Source organism: Triturus cristatus, chromosome 9 (assembly GCF_964204655.1).
Source record: "Triturus cristatus chromosome 9, aTriCri1.1, whole genome shotgun sequence".
NCBI lineage: Eukaryota > Metazoa > Chordata > Amphibia > Caudata > Salamandridae > Triturus > Triturus cristatus.
Genome location: NC_140592.1, coordinates 837454087 through 837474842, shown reverse-complemented (window position 1 = coordinate 837474842; position 20756 = coordinate 837454087). Strand labels below are relative to the sequence as shown.

At 46.6% G+C, this 20756-nt stretch overlaps 1 protein-coding gene across 1 annotated transcript in view; it reads left to right on the top strand.

Moving 5' to 3' along the window:
- The window catches only part of ASPG (asparaginase), a 374392-nt gene that overhangs the window by 121205 nt on the left and 232431 nt on the right, over positions 1-20756 (top strand). The window contains exon 3 of the mRNA XM_085626272.1: positions 20416-20527. Within this exon, the coding sequence (XP_085482398.1) occupies positions 20416-20527 (112 nt within the window). The remainder of the gene's footprint in view (positions 1-20415; positions 20528-20756) is intronic.

The following is a 20756-nucleotide window of genomic DNA, read 5'->3' as shown; positions in this document are numbered from 1 at the left end:
CATGATCAGCATTCACTCCGGAGCACTGCCAGATCACTGCCCTCACCACATCTTCAACAAAGCCGGCACCGGAAGCCCCCTTCCCATTTACGGGATTTTGTGGAAGCGATGGGCCTTATAGACGTCTGGCGTACACGGCATCCGGAGGTGCGTCAATACACGTACCATTCAGGTGTCCATAACAGTCTGTCCAGAATAGACTACGTCCTCTCATCCCCGACAAACCTAGCAGCTGTTTCGGAGATCACGCACCTTCCCAGAGGGATATCCGATCATTCCCCCTTGTTAGTGACATATGCATCACAGCACGTGGGACGTAAACGCATTTATCCGATTCACTCAGGGTACCTCAAAGTCCCCACTATTAAGAAACTGCTGCGGAAAACCACAGAGCAATACTTCCATGAAAATACACACTCTGTTGACTCCCCTAGTATTCTATGGGAGGCGTATAAGACGGTCCTACGAGGGCAAGCAAGATCTATAATAACATCGCACAAACATGACAGAGCCCACCAAGTGCTGGAACTGGAGAGAGCGGTTGGCCTGGCTGAAGAAGAACATACCAAAACTCAGACTATTGAGACTACACATAGGCTAGATCTGGCCAAACAAGCATTTAGGGACTACACATGGGAGGAAGCTAAGGAGAGAGTCCAGAAAACACAACACACAATCTACGAGACTGGGGACAAGGCTAGTAAGCTGCTGGCCTGGCTGGACAAGAAAGAGCGCGCCAGTCGGTGGGTGGCCCATCTGCACTTGCCCTCTGGGGAGGAAGTAACGGACCCGCAAGATATAGTGACTGCCTTCGCAAGCCACTACGAGGCAGTCTACACACCATCCACTAATGCCACAGTGGCGGAGAATTTAGAATTTCTCAGAGACATTCGGTTGCCCACTCTGACACCCAGAGACGCCGAACCATTAGAAGAGCCATTTACGGCGGATGAAATCATCGCTGCAATTAGGGGTCTTTAATCAGGCAAAGCCCCCGGTCCCAACGGCATTCCCGTAGAAATGTATAAAACAGATGTAGAAAGACTGGGACCAAACTTACTGAAAATGTACGGAGCTAGCCTAGATAAGGGAATACTGACCAAAGGATAGCAACCCTAGTGACAATCCCAAAATCCGGCAAGCCCCCTCAGGAGTGTGCCTTAGCGAAAGTGCTGGCCACTAGGCTTCAGCCACACCTCGTGTCACTTATCCACCCGGATCAGTCCGGGTTTATGCCCGGCCGCAACACGGCAATGAACTTACGTAGGCTCCACAGGGTGTTGGCTCGAATGTCTACTATCCGAGAGGATGCGGTTCTTCTCTCGCTAGATGCCAGCATGGCTTTTGATCGGGTGGAATGGCCCTTTATGTTCGCAGTACTCCAGCGATTTGGCTTTGGGCCCAATTTTCGTGCTTGGATCCAATTGTTATACACACAACCCCTGGCGCATGTTGTGGTCAATGGGCGCATCTCAGAGGACTTCCATCTGGGGCGCGGGACCAGACAGGGATGTTTCCTGTCCCCGCTCCTATTCGCCCTGGTACTCGAACCCCTGGTGGCTTGGATTTGGAACGCCCCAGTGATACGAGGGCTGCGATGGGTGGAGGGGTGGAAGGACCGCATATCTCTGTACGCGGATGATATACTACTATATATGTCCTTCCCCAGCCGCTCCATCAACTATCTACTAGACATATGTGCTGCCTATGGCAGGTGCTCGGGTTACGAGATTAACTGGGCGAAATCTGTTCTGTTTATTCTCCACGGTTCCCCTCCACGTCTACCAAGGGGAGTGTCGATACAGCTGGGGAGGGACGGCTTTAAATACCTGGGTATCCACATTACTCCAGATCCCACTCACTTCTATGAGCGAAATCTCAGGCCCCCCCTCCGGAGATTTAAAGACGATGTAAAGCATTGGCATACCCTACCCCTTACCCTCCTGGGCCGTGCAGCCCTATTCAAAATCATGGCTCTCCCGAGATTCCTATACGCCGTGCAAAATACACCCACCCCAGTCCCTGATTCCTACTTTAAGGCGATCGAGGCGGAGGTGGGACTGCTCCTCTGGGGTGGAAAACCCCCTCCGCATAGCTCAGTCCAAACTTATCAGGAGCTGGTACGATGGAGGAATAGCCTTGCCTAGTATACGACAATACTACTGGGCCTCACAACTTATTGTAGTTAACCAATGGCTTCATGCCCCTCGGGACGAGCCAGCTCTCCGGCTCGACCGGCATGCTCTTGGGACTGGGGGACCTCTAGGGGCGCTTTATCACAAGAACAAAAAAGACGCATGGGTGGGTCCCACCGCACACACAATACGCACATGGTTCATAGCCCAACGAGCGCTCGGATGAGAGGGAGTCATGACACAACTCACACCATTGTGGGATACACCAAAACTTGGTACACTCCGCAACAGCAAGGGGTTTGCGCAATGGGACTTGATTGATATCTCCAGAGTTGGGGACCTGTGGAAAAAGGTAGTGGCTTTTGCTCAGCTACAGACGACATATCAAATGGCGGACACAGAATTATTCCGTTACACACAAATTAAGCATGCACTTACAAGGGCAATACCTAGAGGAACGGTTCTTCCCGAATCGTCCCCCCCTTGAGGACCGTCTCCTTACAGACCAACTCACTAAGAGGACCATTTCCCTCACCTATCGTAAACTTATTAATAATCAAAAAGACCCCACACTAGTCCTGCGGGACAAATGGCGGGCAGACCTTGGAGATATAGATGAACAGGACTGGCAGGAAGCACTAGCGTCCCCGAGGGAGGTGGCGATCACGTCCCGACTACGGTTGGTGCAACTGAAGGTCTTACACAGGACATACTACACTAGGGCAATGCTCCACACGATCGGCTTAGCTGCAACACCTCTCTGTCTGCGGGGCTGTGGAGCAAGGGGCACATTCTACCATACATTCTGGGAATGCCCACACATAACACTCTACTGGGAGGAGGTGATGGACACAATTACGCAGGTGTGTGGTTTTCCGGTTCCACCCGAACCAAAACGATGCCTCCTCAATATATGTGAACCAACTGACCTGACCTAAACCACGCAGCACAAGACTGGGCGACTCTGGGGATCATGTTGGTAAAACGCAATATTGCACAACACTGGGGTGTACCGGCAGCCCCCCAGCAGAGACAATGGTGTCAAGACATGGATAGCTCAATAGTGGCCGAAAAAGCAGTTTTTATACACAGAGGGTATCCCAAAAAGTGGGAACGGGTATGGGGTAGGTAGAATTGATTTCGGGGCAACATCTGTGCCCCTCCAGCACCAGACTCTGATCCTGATCTGAGCGATTAACCCGATCGGTCCAGTAAGGGGGCATAACAGTGGCCAGGATCAATGTTCCGGAAGTTTTCTCTTGCTACATCCTAATATGTAAATCACGACACTTTGTGGCATTGCTTTACCTGTGTAATAGACCTGCAGTGGACTAATACGACAAATGCACTACCTAATGTACCAAGCTCTTTTCTGTACTGTATTATTTTATTAAGTACAATAAAATGTTTTTAAAAAAACAAAGCCGGAACCTCCATCAAACCCAAGCTCTGCCGCACCATTAACTTGTCCATTGAGTCCACCACCTTCCCTGAAGACTGGAAACACGCAGAGATCAGCCCCCTGCTGAAGAAACCCTCTGCCGACACGTCGGACCTCAAGAACTACAGACTGATTTCTCTACTCCCCTTCTCAACCCAAGTCATTGAGAAAGCCATCAACTCCCAACTCTCCAAGTTCATCGAAATGAACCACATCCTGGACCTCACTTAGTCAGGCTTCAGAAGCAACCACTGCACCGAGACCGATCTCCTCGCTGCTACAGACGACATCTGCACATTTTTCTCAACTGAGGCGAGATTGCAACCCTCACCCTCCGGACCTCTCAGCCGCCTGCGACACTGTCTCCTTGTGGCCTGTGGCCCACATCGCTTGGAACCCCCCTTCCCACCCATGGAGCACACGCGAAACCTCTGCATCACCTTGCTCTCAATGAACCACCAACTCAAATCTATCTCGTCCTCCTGCTTCCATACTCTCCACCTGCTTCGAAAGATCGTCAAGTGGATCCCCACCGAGACCAGGAAAACTGTCACCCATGCGCTTGTTGGCAGCAAACTCAACTACGGCAACTCACTCTTCGCCGGCACCACCCTAAAACTTCTAAGGAAACTAAACATCCAGAATGCCTCCGCCAGACTCATCCTGGGCATCGGCCGCCGCGGCCACATCACCGGTCACCTGAGAAACATTTACTGGCTGCCTATCCACAAAAGAATTGCCTTCAAGCTCCTGACACACCCTTATAAAGCCCTCCACAACGCCGGACATGCAAATCTAAACCACTTCCTCTCTTTCTCCACTCTGACCAGATATTTTTGCTCCGCTCAACTGGTCCTGGCCACCATCCCACAGATCTGCAAGACCACGGCTGGAGGAAGATCCTTCTCCTACCTTGCTGCGAAGACCTGGAACTCCTGCCTCTACATCTCAGGCAATCACCTTTGCTGCCTCGATTAAGGAAGGAACTCAAGACCTGGCTCTTAGACTGAACCGCAGCTCCACCCCCCCTCCTCTCAGCGCTTCAAGACCCTAACGGGTGACTAGTCGCGCTTTACAAGAATCCTGATTGATCGATTGGTTGAAACTACTCAGTTACCAGCTTTAATCAATGCAAGTTCAGAAAGCAACGCAAAATACTCTAAAATGACTTTGCAGCCTTTACGTGCAAGCTCAGCAAGATGGTCCACGCCAGGTGATGCACTTTTGGTTATGGAAGAGTCTCCATCAGGTGCCTAGGTGCAACTGCTGCAGTAAATCTCTGCATAATGGGCAATGTCCGTGCCAATAAAGTGCTCCTATGAATTCACAATCCGCTTCCACCCAAGAAAGTTTACACCAGTCAGATAGGAGTCTCATTACTACCACAGCACTTCTCGATAAAAGAGCAGAGTCCCAGGATCAGCATACATCAGGCCTGCAGAGCACCACAGATGATGACGGCAGTGGAACTCTGATTGGAGAGCACATTAGGACAGATAATCCAAGTATGTTGAACTGCTCAAATAGTTTCCATAACCAACAAGTCAAATCCTCTCATTTGTTCGAATTAGAAGGCGAAATACTGGAAGTGGTTGATACCTACCACTCTCCACCTAGGCCTCTGCCATTGTCAAGTGCTTGCCTAAATAGCACTTTGTCATCTTGCTCACTTCTTTTAGGTTTGAGGATAATTCAGCAGGCAAACAGGGGAACAGAAGGTCTGAGACACCCCCAGCCCAACCAATTCTTGCAATTATGACCACAATGTGCAAAACCCTTGATATAGCATCTATGGCTTTAATTGTCCAAACTACAAAAATTGATGACCAGACTTTGATCTTGCGTGACATCGCAAATTGCTTTGCATTAATCGATAATAGAATGTGTTTAATAGAGGAACTACTGCTAGAATCATTACTAAGTCGTCCTAAAACGGAGATACATGTAATTGTTCTGCTATTCTATCAAAATTGTGTGAGGCTCCATAAGTCATAAAATCGATTCGAATTGACTGCACAAATGAGATGGGGGCGGAAGGTGCTTCCAAGGCTGCTTCAAATATGAAGGCTGTCCTCTCAAAAAGTAGGATGTATAGTGCTTTGCAGCTTGCCCTCCCACATTTCAGGACCTCTAGTATATTACACTTCTTTTGGAGAAAACTTCACCCAGCCCAACTGTAAGCCCGAGGAAGACTGAAAAGAAGGTCAAGTTGGGAAAGAAAGGGCCTAAAGCCCGAGTCTATAAAATGAGTAGAAAATATTCCAGTAAAAAGCAGAGAAAATCCTTGGTCTCGGATCATGCAACCAGCTTGTGCATGAAGGTACCACACCAATTAGGGCTGTTGGGGAATCTGTTGCACAAGATCCAAGCGCAGAGCCTTAATGTCAGGTGGAGCTTCATGGAGTACAAGTTATAGAAAACACCACTTTAACAACTTTGTCCAGTTCTCCTGTAAATTTAGATACATCTTGTAAAATACACACTTGTATGCGAAGAATCCCCATGGGCCCAAGGGCCCAAGTTTACTCTTTGCAGAGCCTTCACAGACAGCGCAGTGCAGTCCGAAGCTCATCTTTATTAACAACATTCCCCACCTGGCTGAATGCAATACCTAGGTCGAAGGGTGCCCCGCTGCAGAAAACGTCCTGCCAATTTGAAGGAGCAATCGCTAGCAATAATTATGCTATTCCAGGTATTTACATCCACAGTTCCTATTAGACCCAGCCTGGGGCCTTAGTGACTTTCCATGAACCTTCATCAGCCCCATTTAACAAGATATCAGTATCCCATACACTAACAAATGCTCCTCCACATCAAGTTATGAATGCAGCACCATCAGTAGTTTGGTTGAACCCTTTGCAGTTAGTTGTTAGATAACCAACAGATGTTTACATAACCCAAGTACTAGCACCCACAATTTAATTTCTGATCCTTCTATGAAACCTGATCTGTCTAATACGGCACAAAGGAAGCTGTTGCTATTATCATCATAACTGCACACAAGGCATAGTAAGGGATGGGAACTGGACTGCCATTGGCAAACTTAAGCCTAAAATATAGAAAAGCAGGAAGGTGCAGCCTTAAAGCAGCAATGGCCTAGTAGCTGTCATGATATGGTCTTGGCACATTCCTCTTGGCGAGATAAACAAGCCTTCTCTGTGAATAACGCAGAAGCATTCAATCATAGTCTCCAAAAAGGTCCTCCTGTTCACTCCTATGTATCGCTCTAGGAGTCTTTAACATGTCCTGAACAGCACAAATATAATCAAAAAAATCTTCTTCCAGGGTTGGTTTTATTCCCAGCCCTCAGGCAGGAATTAGTGAGATAATGATTACATGTGGTCTGACCCACTTTAGCAGAGGTGGTATTGTCGTATAATGCTGCCCTGGAACATTGGGGCATCTTGGTGGCCGAAGGAGGCCCAGAACCCTGCTCATCTGTATTTGAAACCTCTCATTACACTCCACTCAAATTAGTCCAGGAATAAAGCAAGTCCCATCAAGCTTCTGAGATTAGCTAGCGGCCCCAGTACCATCCTCAAAGCTCTTTGGATGAAATTAGTGTCAATTTAAGAGTAACTGTTTGTGCCGTTGAGGTGGTGGATTGTTTTGTATTGCAAAGACTTGATACAAGTGGTATTAACCAACATTCTATTAGAAATTATCTGCCGGCACCTACCATATCTATACCTAGTGTTTTAAGGTCCAAAGCTACATAAAAACAGTACTCTTAATCTGAACCACTGCCACAAAGAGCATAGGAGTCAAGGAAAGAGTACAAGCAGTCGACTACATTTAAAAACAAGCATTTACAATGCAATGGTCTCGGCATTGGTAAAATTAGAGCTATTGGCATTGCTCATGACATTATTTTTGTTTATGTTTTTGATTTTAAAACATTTAAAGAAACGGCATTGTCATGAGCAATGCCAATAGCTCTAACTTTAACAATGCCGAGACCATTGCATTGTAAATGCTTGTTTTCCGTTGGCTCTGGGGAAAGAAGGGGTGGGCAGATCAGAAGGGAACTCCGACTGACGGCGTTTGTTTCCACCAGTGCAAACTTATATAACAGATTTCCTAACTTATGTTTGGAATATATGTGGCGCCCACGGGCGCTTCCCATTTCACTTCATTCAACGTTTCCTTAAGAATGGGATTGATACAGAAAGGAACACGTCATGTTGGTATTTTACATGCTAACTTGTTTTTTTATGTTTAGACGCACTCAATGTAATGCTACACACAGACAGCAGTTAGGTAAATTAAGGACTGGTATCCATTCTTTAGATGCGGATACTTCGAGGAAGATGTGAGCAACCCATTGGATGTTTTTGGGGTACGGAATATTTAAGGTAAGGGTTAGATGACAGTTTCCCTTTTACAAAAGTAACTAAACAGTATTAAGCAATGTTAAAAAAAAAAGAGACGACGGGGGAGAAAAAGTGAGCAAGAAGAGAGAGAGACAGCCTTACATAGAGAAAGTGATAGAGAGATAGAAAAAGACAGAGTCGAAGAAATCGAGAGGGGGCTACATAAGGAAAGAGAGGCAGAGAGAGAAGGAGGAGAAAAACGAGACCGACAGACAGTTAAAAGAAGGTAAACGGAGAGAAGTTGGGAATCAAAGACACAGAGTTCTAAGCGGTGTGTGCATTTAGTACATAGATAGATAGACAGACAAACGGACAGACTGACGGTGGGGCGTTCCTGTATGGCATGGGCACGGTAAGTGTTTCAGTTCTTACAAAATGTATTCTCGGAATAGATCGGCGTCTTTTGATTGGGCCAGAGAGCCACAGTAAAACACCGACGTCACCTAGTGAAGATGACTGCAGGAAGGGGGTGCGATATTCTATCTTTGAGACGAAAAGGTCTCGTTTGCAGGTCGGTCTCTTCAATGCCCCTTGGTTCGGCCCCCCACTCCCCAGAGGGAGGGGGATAGTGGCGGGACCGGAGCCTCAGTGGAGGCCACCCCCGGGAGCAGAGCCCGAACACCAAGGACCGGATTGGGTAGAGATAAGGGAGGGGAGAGAAGGAAGCAGGAACACCATAAGATAGGGCTGGTAGTAGGGCTGGCCCAGATCAGCCGTAAATCTAGGGTAGGAATGTGTGAGGGAGGCAGGGGTATTTAAAGGTGGGCACCGGGCACAAGGCCCTCTTTCTACTGGGAAATTTGTAAGGAGAAGAAGAGAGGTGCTGCTGCTACAGAGTGTGAGGTGAGGGAGGGGGGGGGGGTTCAGGGAACAGTGGGCCTTGGGAGGGATGAGGTGCCGTTGCCCAGGGGAGAGGGTGGGAGAGATGTGTGGGGCAGCTGGCGGGGTATTAATATTACAACTGAAATGGTTAATAAACGACAGGAACGTTATGGGGCATTAATAAAGTGTTAAGGGAATTCGTTACAGGATATTTCTGGGTATTAATGTATTCGTCTAACTCACCTTTCACCAATTATTGGCCGGAGAGCGCACAGTGGCTCATCTAGCGAGGTCCCCACCCAAGGGTGTATTTCCTCCTCGAAGCACATTTGTGAAGGTTGGTGACAAAGGAAGGTTTGCAGAGGTCAGCGGGAGCTGCTTAATTGCCGATCTAGGGTTGGTGCGGTGTTAAAAATGCACGCAATGACTGGCATTGTCATTGCTTTGACCTCTTAATAACTACAAAAAATTAAAAGCCGGAATGAAATTCGGGCGCGGAGAAGATCGCCGGAGGAGCGGGCAGAATTCGAAAATGAAAGCAAGGCGACGCGAGAGGGACAAGGGTGTTCTGGGGATTAGGCGGTATGGGATAGTTGGGTGAAAGGAAGAGGGGAGGCATTATGAGTTTGGGGAATTGAAAGTCAGAGTACTGCCTGAGAATGTCCGAAATGAGGCGTGATGGGGAGGGGGCGCACGATCGGGTCGCTTTGAAGTGTTTGGGATGGGCGTTCTCAAGCAAGTCATGTATGAGCAAATACTGGGAAAGGGCTTAGCGGCAATTTAAGCACAATTCAGAGAGGATGGATGTTTTTACCGGGATGGGATCGGCCTACTAACATGTCACTAGCTGTGAAGGATGAGAAGCAGTACAGAAGATTTAATGTAGGATGGCCGGAATGTCGGCACAAATTTCCATAAGTGGGTAATGTGTGAAAGTCACATGGCACGCGAAGGGGTGCAGGAAGGTTGGTTGCAGGGGTGACGAGTGGGAAGGGAGACTGTTTCTCGGAGGGCTGGAGGCTCACTGTGGAGGTTGCGAAACGAGGATCGGAATGCTATTAAGCAGGCAATAGTAGGCAAGATCGGGATCCCAGGGGGAAGCGACGGGCGGTGTGGGCAAAAACTGTCAACTTTGGGCCAGTTGGACAAGGTGCGGATTTTTTGGTGTGGACTGGTATCCGGTGGTCCTGGGCAAGTTGTTCGATATCCGGCGGAGCTACAGGAAGGTCGGCCTCCCGTCATGCTGTGCAGAGCACGAGCACGGTGGCGCCTTGATGGGGGGGCGCAGATGAAGCGCTTTTGGCTTGAATATAGTGGTTGCAAGTAGGGTGCCGCCGTAATTCAACTGGTGCAAGGAATAACGTTTTTTGTTGCCCAAGCTGGTGTTTTGCTGCGTCTTTGACACCGGGATACCCGTGGCACAGCGCGATGGGGTGCAAGAGGGAGCGAGGATGCAGTGCCATCGAGTGGGGGGGGGGAGGGGAGTAGTCGCCTAGTGGCTGGCACAATTGGGCGATAGGCCGGGGGGACAATGGGGGCAGGGTTGTCGGTGCTCCGCCCTCGGGTTGAAGGCCGGGCTAGCTTTGCTTTGCATGCGGAGTGGATTCGGGGACTCGCTGGTTCCTCGGATGGGGATGGCGGGTGCAGGACCAGTATTTCTTCCCCGGCCTTGCATCCATCCGATGCAAATTAACTGTGTACAGCTCGTCGCCAGTGGCTACGAGGCCACGGGGCCTAGGGTGGCGCACGGGAGGGCTTGTCTGAGGAGGGATGATGATGGGGGGGGGGAGGTAGGAGGGGGTTTGCGTGGGTGGCTGGGGAGCTGACGGTCGCTTGGGGGTGGTGGTGGGGGGCGAGGCTGTGGTGGCTCTGACCCGAAGGGGGAGAGGATTCAGGGAGCCACTAGTGTCCTTCGATGGAGGTTCGAGGCCCAGTCTGCATACACTAAGCCTTTCATCCTCCTGAGGCCAGTAGATAGGTTGCACGTCCTGTCAGCTGCGGTGCCTGCGGGCGCTCAGGTGACATGGGCTGGGGGTCGGGCGATGTCTGCAGGAAGGGGGTGCGATATTATATCTTTGAGACGAAAAGGTCTCGTTTGCAGGTCGGTCTCTTCAAAGCAGTCGGGATGTAAATAGTTCACTCAAACTTCCCCGGCTGCAGCTGAGTGACTCTTCCTGACAGGCGAGGCTGCCAGAGAGACGCCTGAGGCCGAGCATTCTGAGGAGTGAAAAGACCTTATCTAAATTGGTCTCATTAAACTCACAGCTATCTTCCCTGCTCCCAGGCGGCCGCACCGATGACGTGTGGGACGGAGGCTCGTTTCTAAGACAGGACGAGCTCACTTGAGTGGTGGCTGGTGAGTCCGAGGCAGAGCAGAAATGCGTCCTTTTGCTGTTGTCTCCTCCCTGAGACTTCTCGCAAAAAACACGCCCCCCGATCCGAAAAGGACGGGGCCTGTTTGGAATGACTGACCTCTTCTCCAGTGGCTGGCCAGCATTTACGAGGCCAGCCAATGGAGAACAGGGGAGAAGAGGGGCGGGTTCAAGCCCCTCTTCTCCAAGTCATTAAATCTCCGACTTCCGGTTCTGCCTTTCGGCAGACCGGTAGTCCTCGACCTAAACAGAATCTGCATGTCAAAACATGGTATAAACTCATGGGGAAATCCAGGAAAATGTAAAATTAGTATTCCCTTTGGTCTTCAACCTAACCAAGCACTCCCAATCATGCAATTCCAAACTCAATCACATTTCATGTATACATCTAAACCCCACATTTAATAATAGTGCCAGTCAAATAGTGTCAAAATATCATGTATTTATTAAAAGTAATGTGATAATATTGATCACACAAAAATAATAAAAACTAATTTGTTGATAAATAGAAATAGGAATTCCAAAACATAATCAATTATCTTCCATAAATAGAAAGACCAATTAAAATCTAAAAAATACAAATCCAAGTCAGTGAATCAGCATGTGTGCTACATCCTATTTGCCATACAATAAAAGCCATACAGAACCAAGAACAAAGGGGAAACATACGACAATACACTCGAGAACCAATTTCTGCGACTCTTGTTACAGGCTGGTGCAGGAATTCCGATGGCAGCACTCCGACATGAGTTGGGCTTACACAGTATGGAAGCTGCAGCAGTCACTTTGCTTTGTTTTGACATCGCATATGGTCCAAACCGAATTTACTATTTTGCCTCATTCCGATTTGTGACCTTTGGGAAAGTAGCAATTCTCATAAGCTACCATGGTTTAAACACATTACATATACCGATGCCACCATTGGTTATCCGGAATATTTGAACTAACCCGGAGTAATGAGGCTGTCGGCCTTCGCGATAATAAAAGAAAAATATTGGATATGTTCAAGATATCCGCTTCATGGTAAACTGCTACTTGTATGGCGAGAAATTTGGTTTTGAGGCCTATATATTCACCAAGTATTTCCTCCTAATTGAGCTAGCATTTTTTAAATAAATTGAAAGTGTCTCCCTGTAAAGAGCTTCACACAGAAGTGGTCAATGTCTATCAGTGACTGCTCTTGCCCTGCTCGCATGGTGGAGATGAGACCCTCATTCATTTTATATTACTCTGTTGATTTCTTTGCCAGTAAGGAGGATTCTTCGCCCCCTTTTTTAAAAAGTATGATATTAGACACTGTTGCCGTTCCAAGGTTTTTTTTTTTTTTTTTTTTTTTTTTAAAGGACTGATATTAATTTAATCCTCAACTCAGTGGCCTCTTACATCTACGCAGCATGGAAAGTCACGCAGCCGTGGATAGATAGCAGAATGCCAGTCCCAGATGTGTTTTATTTATCGCAATGTTAATGTTTCAATATTTTTCAACTGTGTCGACCTACAGGTAGAAGATTAATTTTAATCAGTCAATGTATTTGCACAAAGTTTTTTAGTAGAACTCTTTGCTGTCCTGTTGATTGTATTTGGATGCAGAGTTGTTCTATTTTGAAACTCGTAGTTGTACTAATACCTTTGCAGAATTAATGAGTGAGGAAAATAAACCAGGGCCTTCTGGATAAACTTCTTTTATATTTAAAAACTCTTTCACCGATTATTGTTTTCATATTTGAGTATGGAATTTACTTATTGCTCATATTCACTTTTATTATATTAGAATGTGGATTTTATTATTTGTATATTGTATGACTTATGTCTATAAGCTGACACAGTAAACAGACCCCCCAGGATATTGCGGTATGGATTAGCAAATTTAGCGACAAAAATATGGAAATTTAGGGGCACAAATATGGCAATTTAGCGGCATTTTTGCGGCACTTTATTTTACTCATAATCATTCACTTTCAGTCTTAAATCAATAGAAAATGTTTTAGCAGAGTATTCCACTTTAAAATAGGCATGTTTAAAGTTCTGCCGCTCTACGGAAGCACAGCTCCAATCCTAACCTCGTTTGAGGGGGGTCCTATTTCTCCCTGGGATGGTCTAGCACCCATGTACGCACCCTGCTGGGGCACCGCTGCCTCCTGGACCCATGAGGCATGACACCTCTTCCTCGGGTGCTCTAGGGCACAGGATCGTAGTGGGTGGAGGTGCATTGCCACAGCTAATGTAAGGATGTTAAATATTGCTCTACGCCATGGCAGACATACTGAGGCCTGTAGATGGGAAAACGTGTAATGTTTGGTTCACTGTTAGTTAATCTCGCATTATTGTAATATGCTACAGGATGGATTTGTTCTAACCTTAAAAAGAGATGGGAGGGTGCAATGTACATGCTTTTTGTAAGTTCAGTAATCTTACGTACCAATAAAAAGATTATCAAAATAAAAAAATATTGCTCTACGCAGATCAAGAGCATGGGGGTGGGTGTGGAAATAATTCAGCCCCCACCTCAATGTGACTTACAGGTGATGTGTGTGCAGTCTACATCCCAAAAATGACTCTTCCCACCTCCTTACGGCTCTAACACTGGTACCACTGCACCTGTTGCACCAATGGTAGCTACCGCCCCTGTGTGAAAGCCTTTTCTGTGTTTTTGTGATCCTAGGAACTATTAGCTTCCTCTAGTCGCAGGTTCTCCTGCTGTAGGACACCTGTAGTGTGAGCTTTTCTTGAGTGTCTTGTCAGTTTTACCAGACTTTCTTAGTGTGACCTTCTACGCGGTGTCTTAGAATCCCAGCTAGGATCCCGGGTAGTATTAGATTTCCTCAGCAGTGCCAGATGACCAGTTCGTAAATTATTGCTAATCTTTAAACTATTACTATTTTACACAGATTTCCTTTCTTTTTCACTTCAAACCTTGTGATTTTTCATTTTATGGTTGTTTATAAGGACTTCAAGATTTTAGATGTGTTGGTTCTAACGTCTCAAGTCTTTCCCCAGTGGTGCTGCAAAGTTGTCAAAGACATTAATAAATGTAAGGAAAATAGGAACCCACAACCTGTGGTACACAGTGAAAAATCGGCCATAACTGAGGTGCAAAGGGAACATCACAGTTCTGGGCCCCTGTGCTACTGCACATGTTGCACTGTTGACAGCTAAACCCCTGGCTGTCACTGTTTATCTTAAAGTAAGCAACAATCCAGTCAGACCTTTCAGTTTTTTTTGTTTTACAGGTTTATATCACTCGACCGCAGCGCTTTACATGAGCACCAGTTTTTTTTGCTGGTGTATCTTTAAGACACGGAGAGATTGAGTGATTGGTCCAGAATCACAGGATTTCGCGCGATGCCGAGATTCGAACCTGGCATCTCAAATCCAAATTCGTCCGCTCAGGTCATTATACCACACACCCTCCCCTTTAATATGCATTAACCTGGGAGAGAGAATTACCGCTTTTGAAAATAGCCCTGAAAAATCTATTCAATTATGAGAGCGATACTGCCATCAATCAGGTTGTTACTCTACTTCGAGTGTCTGCTTGCCCACCCCAAAGTTAAATTCTGCAGTGAAACCTCTATAAGCAGTCGGGCGGGCCTGGGTGAGGAGTAGGGGAGTAGGAGAGTAGGCGTTAGTGACAAGCGGTGGCAGTTTTAAATTGCGGCACCTACCTGAGCAGCGGCCTGAAGTACATGCAGTTCGTCCAAGGAGGCCTAACACATCTTTTGTGGAAAAGGAAGCGCTCTGAGGAACGACGTTGCCAGGGCTTGGTGGTACGATACATATGAACAACAAACACGTCTCATCTTGCACTGAGCTCTCACTACTGGTGCGGCGGCGTGGGGCTCAGAGGTTTTCAGGAAAAAAAGGGAGCGTTGGAAATATTTGTGGTTCACCCTCTGCAAGGACGAGATGAAAACAGCCACCATTTTTAGGTCTCGCCTGACCCAGCGCTTGCGCTGGTCTGGCGAGACTTTAAGTAAGGGTTTCAAAAAATGCTACCGCCGGCCACAACTTGCAGTGCGGGTGCGCGCTTGAGCAGAGGCGCCATATGTCGTGATTACTGCTGCGCGCGCACCACTCACGCACATGCACTGCAAGCTGTGGCCGGCGGTAGCATTTTTCCCCCGCGATCACTTTCATGACTGCGCGGCCAATGCTTGTTATTTTTGGGAAATATCTTTTCTATAGCGTTGAGATCCTTTTATATGTAAATGGCTATTAAAATGTATATATTACCATACAATAATACAACAGAACCTGCCATATAATCTGCCTTTGATCACAGGGGCTGCATAAATTGCTTTTCCTCACCGTATAATTTACCTTGGATTTCCCGCATGATTCGGCCAATCATTCTATCACATACTTTGGTTTTCCTTTTCTGTGTAAAATGGGAAGAACCTCGCTAAACCCATCTTGATCCTTAAACAGCATTAAAATGTTCCCTCCCTGGCACGCCTTGCTCTAGAACACGGCGTCTGTGCCCATCTCCAGTCTCGGGTACCACCATTTTATTTCTGCCATTACTTACTCCTTCCGCTGCCTCACCTCTCGCCGCGCGTTATTTTTTCCTGTGACTCTCAGTCGGGTTCTTTTCCTCAGTATCAGTGACCCTGAGCACGTGCGTGTCATAAAGATAGCGACCTCCAGCTCTTCACACCTACTTTTTCCGCGCCTCTCCGGGGCTCAAGCGTCTCTAATAACAATGGTGCTAACACCGAGCGTTTTAAGAGAGCTAGCCTTTCACACCCAACCCTTTCGTTTACAAAGGAGCACAGTGAGCCGTAGAAGAGGAAATAATTCAGTGCAACTCTTACTGCTCCGTTGAAACAATGCATCGTCATTAAGTGAGATGAATCCAAACTCCTTTCCTCCGAGTCTATCCCAACAGCCCTAGACAATTTGTTCCATCCGTTTTTATTGCTATCCAGCCGTTTACCCTCATTTTAATGTTTATTTACATGTTCATATAACCTGCATTCCTTGGGTACTTTACAAAAAAATACAAGTAAATAGTTACATGCAAAAATCTTTATAGTTGCACAATGCGTGTCTGCAGGCCAAACAGGAACTTTGCACCAAAAAACAGGCTTGCACAGATTAAATGGAGCACCATTTACAAAGAAATAAGCCATATGGTTAAACATCAAGGATTTGGGGCTGCAATGAAAACTATCTAACTATTCACGTTTGCTCTATATAAGCATCATATCTTAAATATAATTCCCTTTACACTTCACTTTACTTGACACTCGCCATGTGTCACACTCAAGCTATGGTATGTATGTCATCTGCACCCACTAGTTAAGCGCACTTTCTGCTCTTGGTATGACCTTGTAGTGCCTTCCTGGGAGTAAGGACCCGTTACCATTGAGGGGTTACCATCGCAGGGCGCAGTCTGCTTCACTCTGTGCTCTTGGGCTGTGTTTGAGCTCTGGGGCCACATGGTGATGAGCTGAGCTGGTTCAGTGCAGAGCCCAGTGCCTGTGTTTTGCATCTGAGGCATCTAATATTCATCACTATGACCTGGAATTTCTCTGAGTTAATGAATGAACTTTAGAGAGAACAAGAGAGGCATTATCTACTCACTGTGTCCGACTTTCACAAGCAGACTGGAAGAAAGCTCTGCCTGCCCACGCCAGCAACTTTACTATCCAGCAAAAATCAATTCAAAACCTGCTATCGAGGGAGCATATTTTCCAAGCTGTGATTACAAATACAGGTTTAAACTCCCCTGCCCCAACCACCTCAATATGCATCGTTGAGGCTCCTTCTATGGAGCGGTGTTTAATTATGTTTACTTTATCACTAGTTACCAAACATTGCGCATACAATAAAAGCACCACGAAGAACAGCAGATGATCGGGTTGTTTGTTGATGGGGTGTCTGCTCTTTTGAGAGTCACAGGTCGCTCCTTTGAGTAATGCCCATACTCTCTACTTCATTCAGAGGCTTTCCTCTGATTAAGTTGCAGCTGTGCTGCCACTTCAAGGAAACACTATGGGGACGATTCCGATCCATGTCGGAAGGGCACCGAACGCGATCCGGCCGGAAAAACTACGAGCTGTAAGCGTGTTTTCCGGCCGACCCGTACAGCGGTACGAGCAAGCAAGTACAATGCGAGCTACGTGAAATTCACCGACCGAGTCATTTCCGGGTCCGAACCGCTCTGTACGTGTCGGTCGTAAGCTAACCGTGGCGTGCAATGGATGCGATTCACGACCGAGCCAGTACGATGCACACGTCGGACAGCCTGTGCGAGTCGGAGTGTCCGGCTCGCAAATTGTCCGGGTGGTTGCCTTTGGGGGTCCGCGTCGGACCCCCTGTCACCCGCAGCCCAACGACTCGGACACAGGGGGAGACCCATGGATCTCCCCAACACAGGCATGTATGGTGCGGATGGCACCGACGCGTACCCACTGTAGGGGGCGCACTTGTCCGCGACGTACCCATTCAGTCAATGGGAGCCCATGTACGTGTCGTACGACCGGCTCCCATTGACTTCTATGGGAGTCCGATCGAACCGAGTCCGGCAGCATACGGCCTCATCGTACTCGCTCGGTCGCACTGCAGGACTCCGGCTCAGTCGGAAAACACTCCGGATCCGGCTCAGTCGGAGTGCTTTGCGACCCGGATCGGAATCGGCCCCTATATGTGACTATATGTTACTACATTATCAGAGAAGGACACATTTCATTTTCATCTGTTCTGTCCTGGAATTTACTTTGTCTGATAAAGAGGAACAGCATTCAGCAAGACTTGTAAAACTTAACCTGATTGGCTCAAGACGTGACTCAATTTTTAGCCAGTATGGCTACCTGAGCTTTCAGAGGCAAGCACATGGCCTTGTAATGATGTTAAAATGTCTTAGATACGTAGATAATTTACAATGTTTGTTTGTCTCTAGCAGCAGCACAGATTTGAGGAGGGCAGTCATACGGAATGTATTGCAGTCCCAAGTGTCCAGAGGAATCAAAACCCTTGGGGGCATCTGTGCTTTCGAATATTCTTTCCACAGACCCTGGCCTGACCTTTGGAACGGACAGAGGGCAGCCATTTCACTCGTTTTCCAAGTGACTCGTTTTTAATTGTTCTTGGAATTAACACCGTCTCCGACATCTATATAAGCTCCTAGAGTTAAGGCTCCTTGGGGCATGATGGTGATTTAAGAATAATTCAGATGTACCTTTCGCTACTTTTCTAACATGTTTTCCTTGTAAACCCTCACAATATTGCGTAATGGTAAATATGGCAACTTAAATGAAGTGATGAAAATCTCAGACATTTTGTTAAAAGCACGGTAAATTCCTGTAATTGTAGAGGTCTTGGATTTAAGACCTTCTGAATGTTTGCTTTTTTGTATTAAAGGCCTACAGATATTCTGCCTTTTGTACTCTCTGATGGTAATTTCTTCTTCTGTCAGCCTGTGTACCTCTTTGTATGATAAGTGTATATTTATGTGTTCTAAGGAACAAGGGAAACCAAAGGGTATTTAAGGGACCATGGGTATCAGTATTTTAAGGAACAGTGGTCCCTTACTATAAAATCTCTTTAACCATATTACATAGAGATACAATGAAACCTATGTTTGTTTTCCGAATGGAATAGCAAATGCTTTTAATAATGCATATAGCATAATATTGAAGTAGGAAACACAACCGAAAAAAGGTCAACAACCTTTAGAACTCAGGCATTTTACATGTGACCATAATGAAGACAAGCAAAACAGGTCACATATTGCAGAAAGTTCCAATGCTCACATATCAAATTATATATCAATGTTAGGAGTCATGATAGTGTTTGTTGATGATGTTTCAATCCCATTATAGAGTATTGGCACCATCATCAGGGCATAAAGAATTATGGCTAAAACGCAAAATGCCAATGGGTCTCGCCTTTGGGACCTTATAAGTGTTTAGCCATGCACAGTTAAAGTTGTTGCACCAAGGATATTGTGCCGCATAACTAAATACTTATACGGTCCCAAAAGCGAGACCTATTGGCTATGTCAATGCTTGTTTTTTTATTGCAGCTGGGACACCTTTTTCGCGGCAGAAATAGTAAATTTCGCTGCCATCGTGCTTCTCAACTGATTTCACGATTTTTTCGTGAATCGCCAAAAGTTGGAGGGTCTGAGTAAATATGCTTTACTATACACTTTTAAAGTAAACATTACGGAAAAGGTCTGCTTACTAAACACATACAACGGCACAAACTGTAGATCTGCCTATGCCGAAACCGCAAGCTGGATTTGCCACCAAGAAAATCTAACGATTTACACTACAGGAAAATAAAAAAATAAAAATTGCCAAATACAGATAAGAAATAAAACCGTTACCATTACAAAATACTGATATCTGTTCCAGGGGACAGGGCAGAATGAAGACAGTGATCTGCTCTCAAGGGGCACAAATGAAGGCCAAACAAATTGGCACCACTGGATGGGAGCCACCCTTAACCCCGTGGCAGGTCCCACCAACACACAGAAGCCTATTTACTGGTGTCTGAAGTTTTGCCATTCACTCTGAGGACTGATCCGCTCAAAAAAGGGCAGAAAATAAACGAAACGTATGGGCTTAGGAAGCAATCTTTACCCAAGGGGCTGCACGCTCACATATGTATAAACAAATCCCTGGTGTCTCTGTGTTTCCAGCTGCCTGGGAGGCAGATCTGCCTGAAAACGGCAGATCTGCCCTTAGGGTGGGGGGAGGCAGAAAAAACAGGACATACGAGCTGTAAGGGGAGCAGCGCATTTGCCCACGGGGCTACTCCCCTTCAGTATATATATATTTTTTAACTCTGGTGGCCCAGTGGTGTGTATTCCTGCTGCGCGAACGTGGTCCTAACCGCGATCTTGCAGCAGGAATACACAAAAGAGAGACAACGGAGGAAAGGAGAAACTTTTATTTCCCAGGTGTCTCTCTGCCCACCTAGAGCAAGGACTTCAAGTCCCTCTTCCTTGACACAGTGGAAGCAAATCGCTTCCAGTGCATCCCTGGTGCTTCTTGATGATGTCGGTGTGGACCAATGTCATCATATCCCTGGAGGAAGGATCTGAGGTGGGAGCACTGGCTAAAGGGGGTCTTACTCCCAGTGCTGCTAGATGTAGTCCTTTGTGTGCCGGGGTCCTTTATTGTGCACCATTTGTACCACTTTTCCTTGGGAGATTTTCTCCCCCTACATATTCCCTTATAGCACATTCAAACTGACAACTCTTACTGGTGGTACCTTTGCATATTTTATAACTAATTTCATTATTTTGCTACTTTTTGCAGCGAGTCCAAGGAGAAGAAGCGAGTTGTTTACATTATATTAGAATATTCACCATTGCTTGATTCTTCCAATATGACGACTGACGACTGGGCTAAAATTGCCAAGGATATTAAGGTACATTGTGATTGAAATATAGAAGTTTGTGATCACGTTCGAAGGGCTTAATTTACTTCATGATGAATGTAGTAATGGTGCGCAGTCTAAGATATGACTAAATACTTCAGCAGTGCACTATTTGAAATGTTAATCGATCCCTTGTTTCACAACCTGCATGGTGAAATTTTGATCAGAAATTGAAGGGTTTGACTGTCATGAAAATTGTTACCCACTAATTCATCTTTGT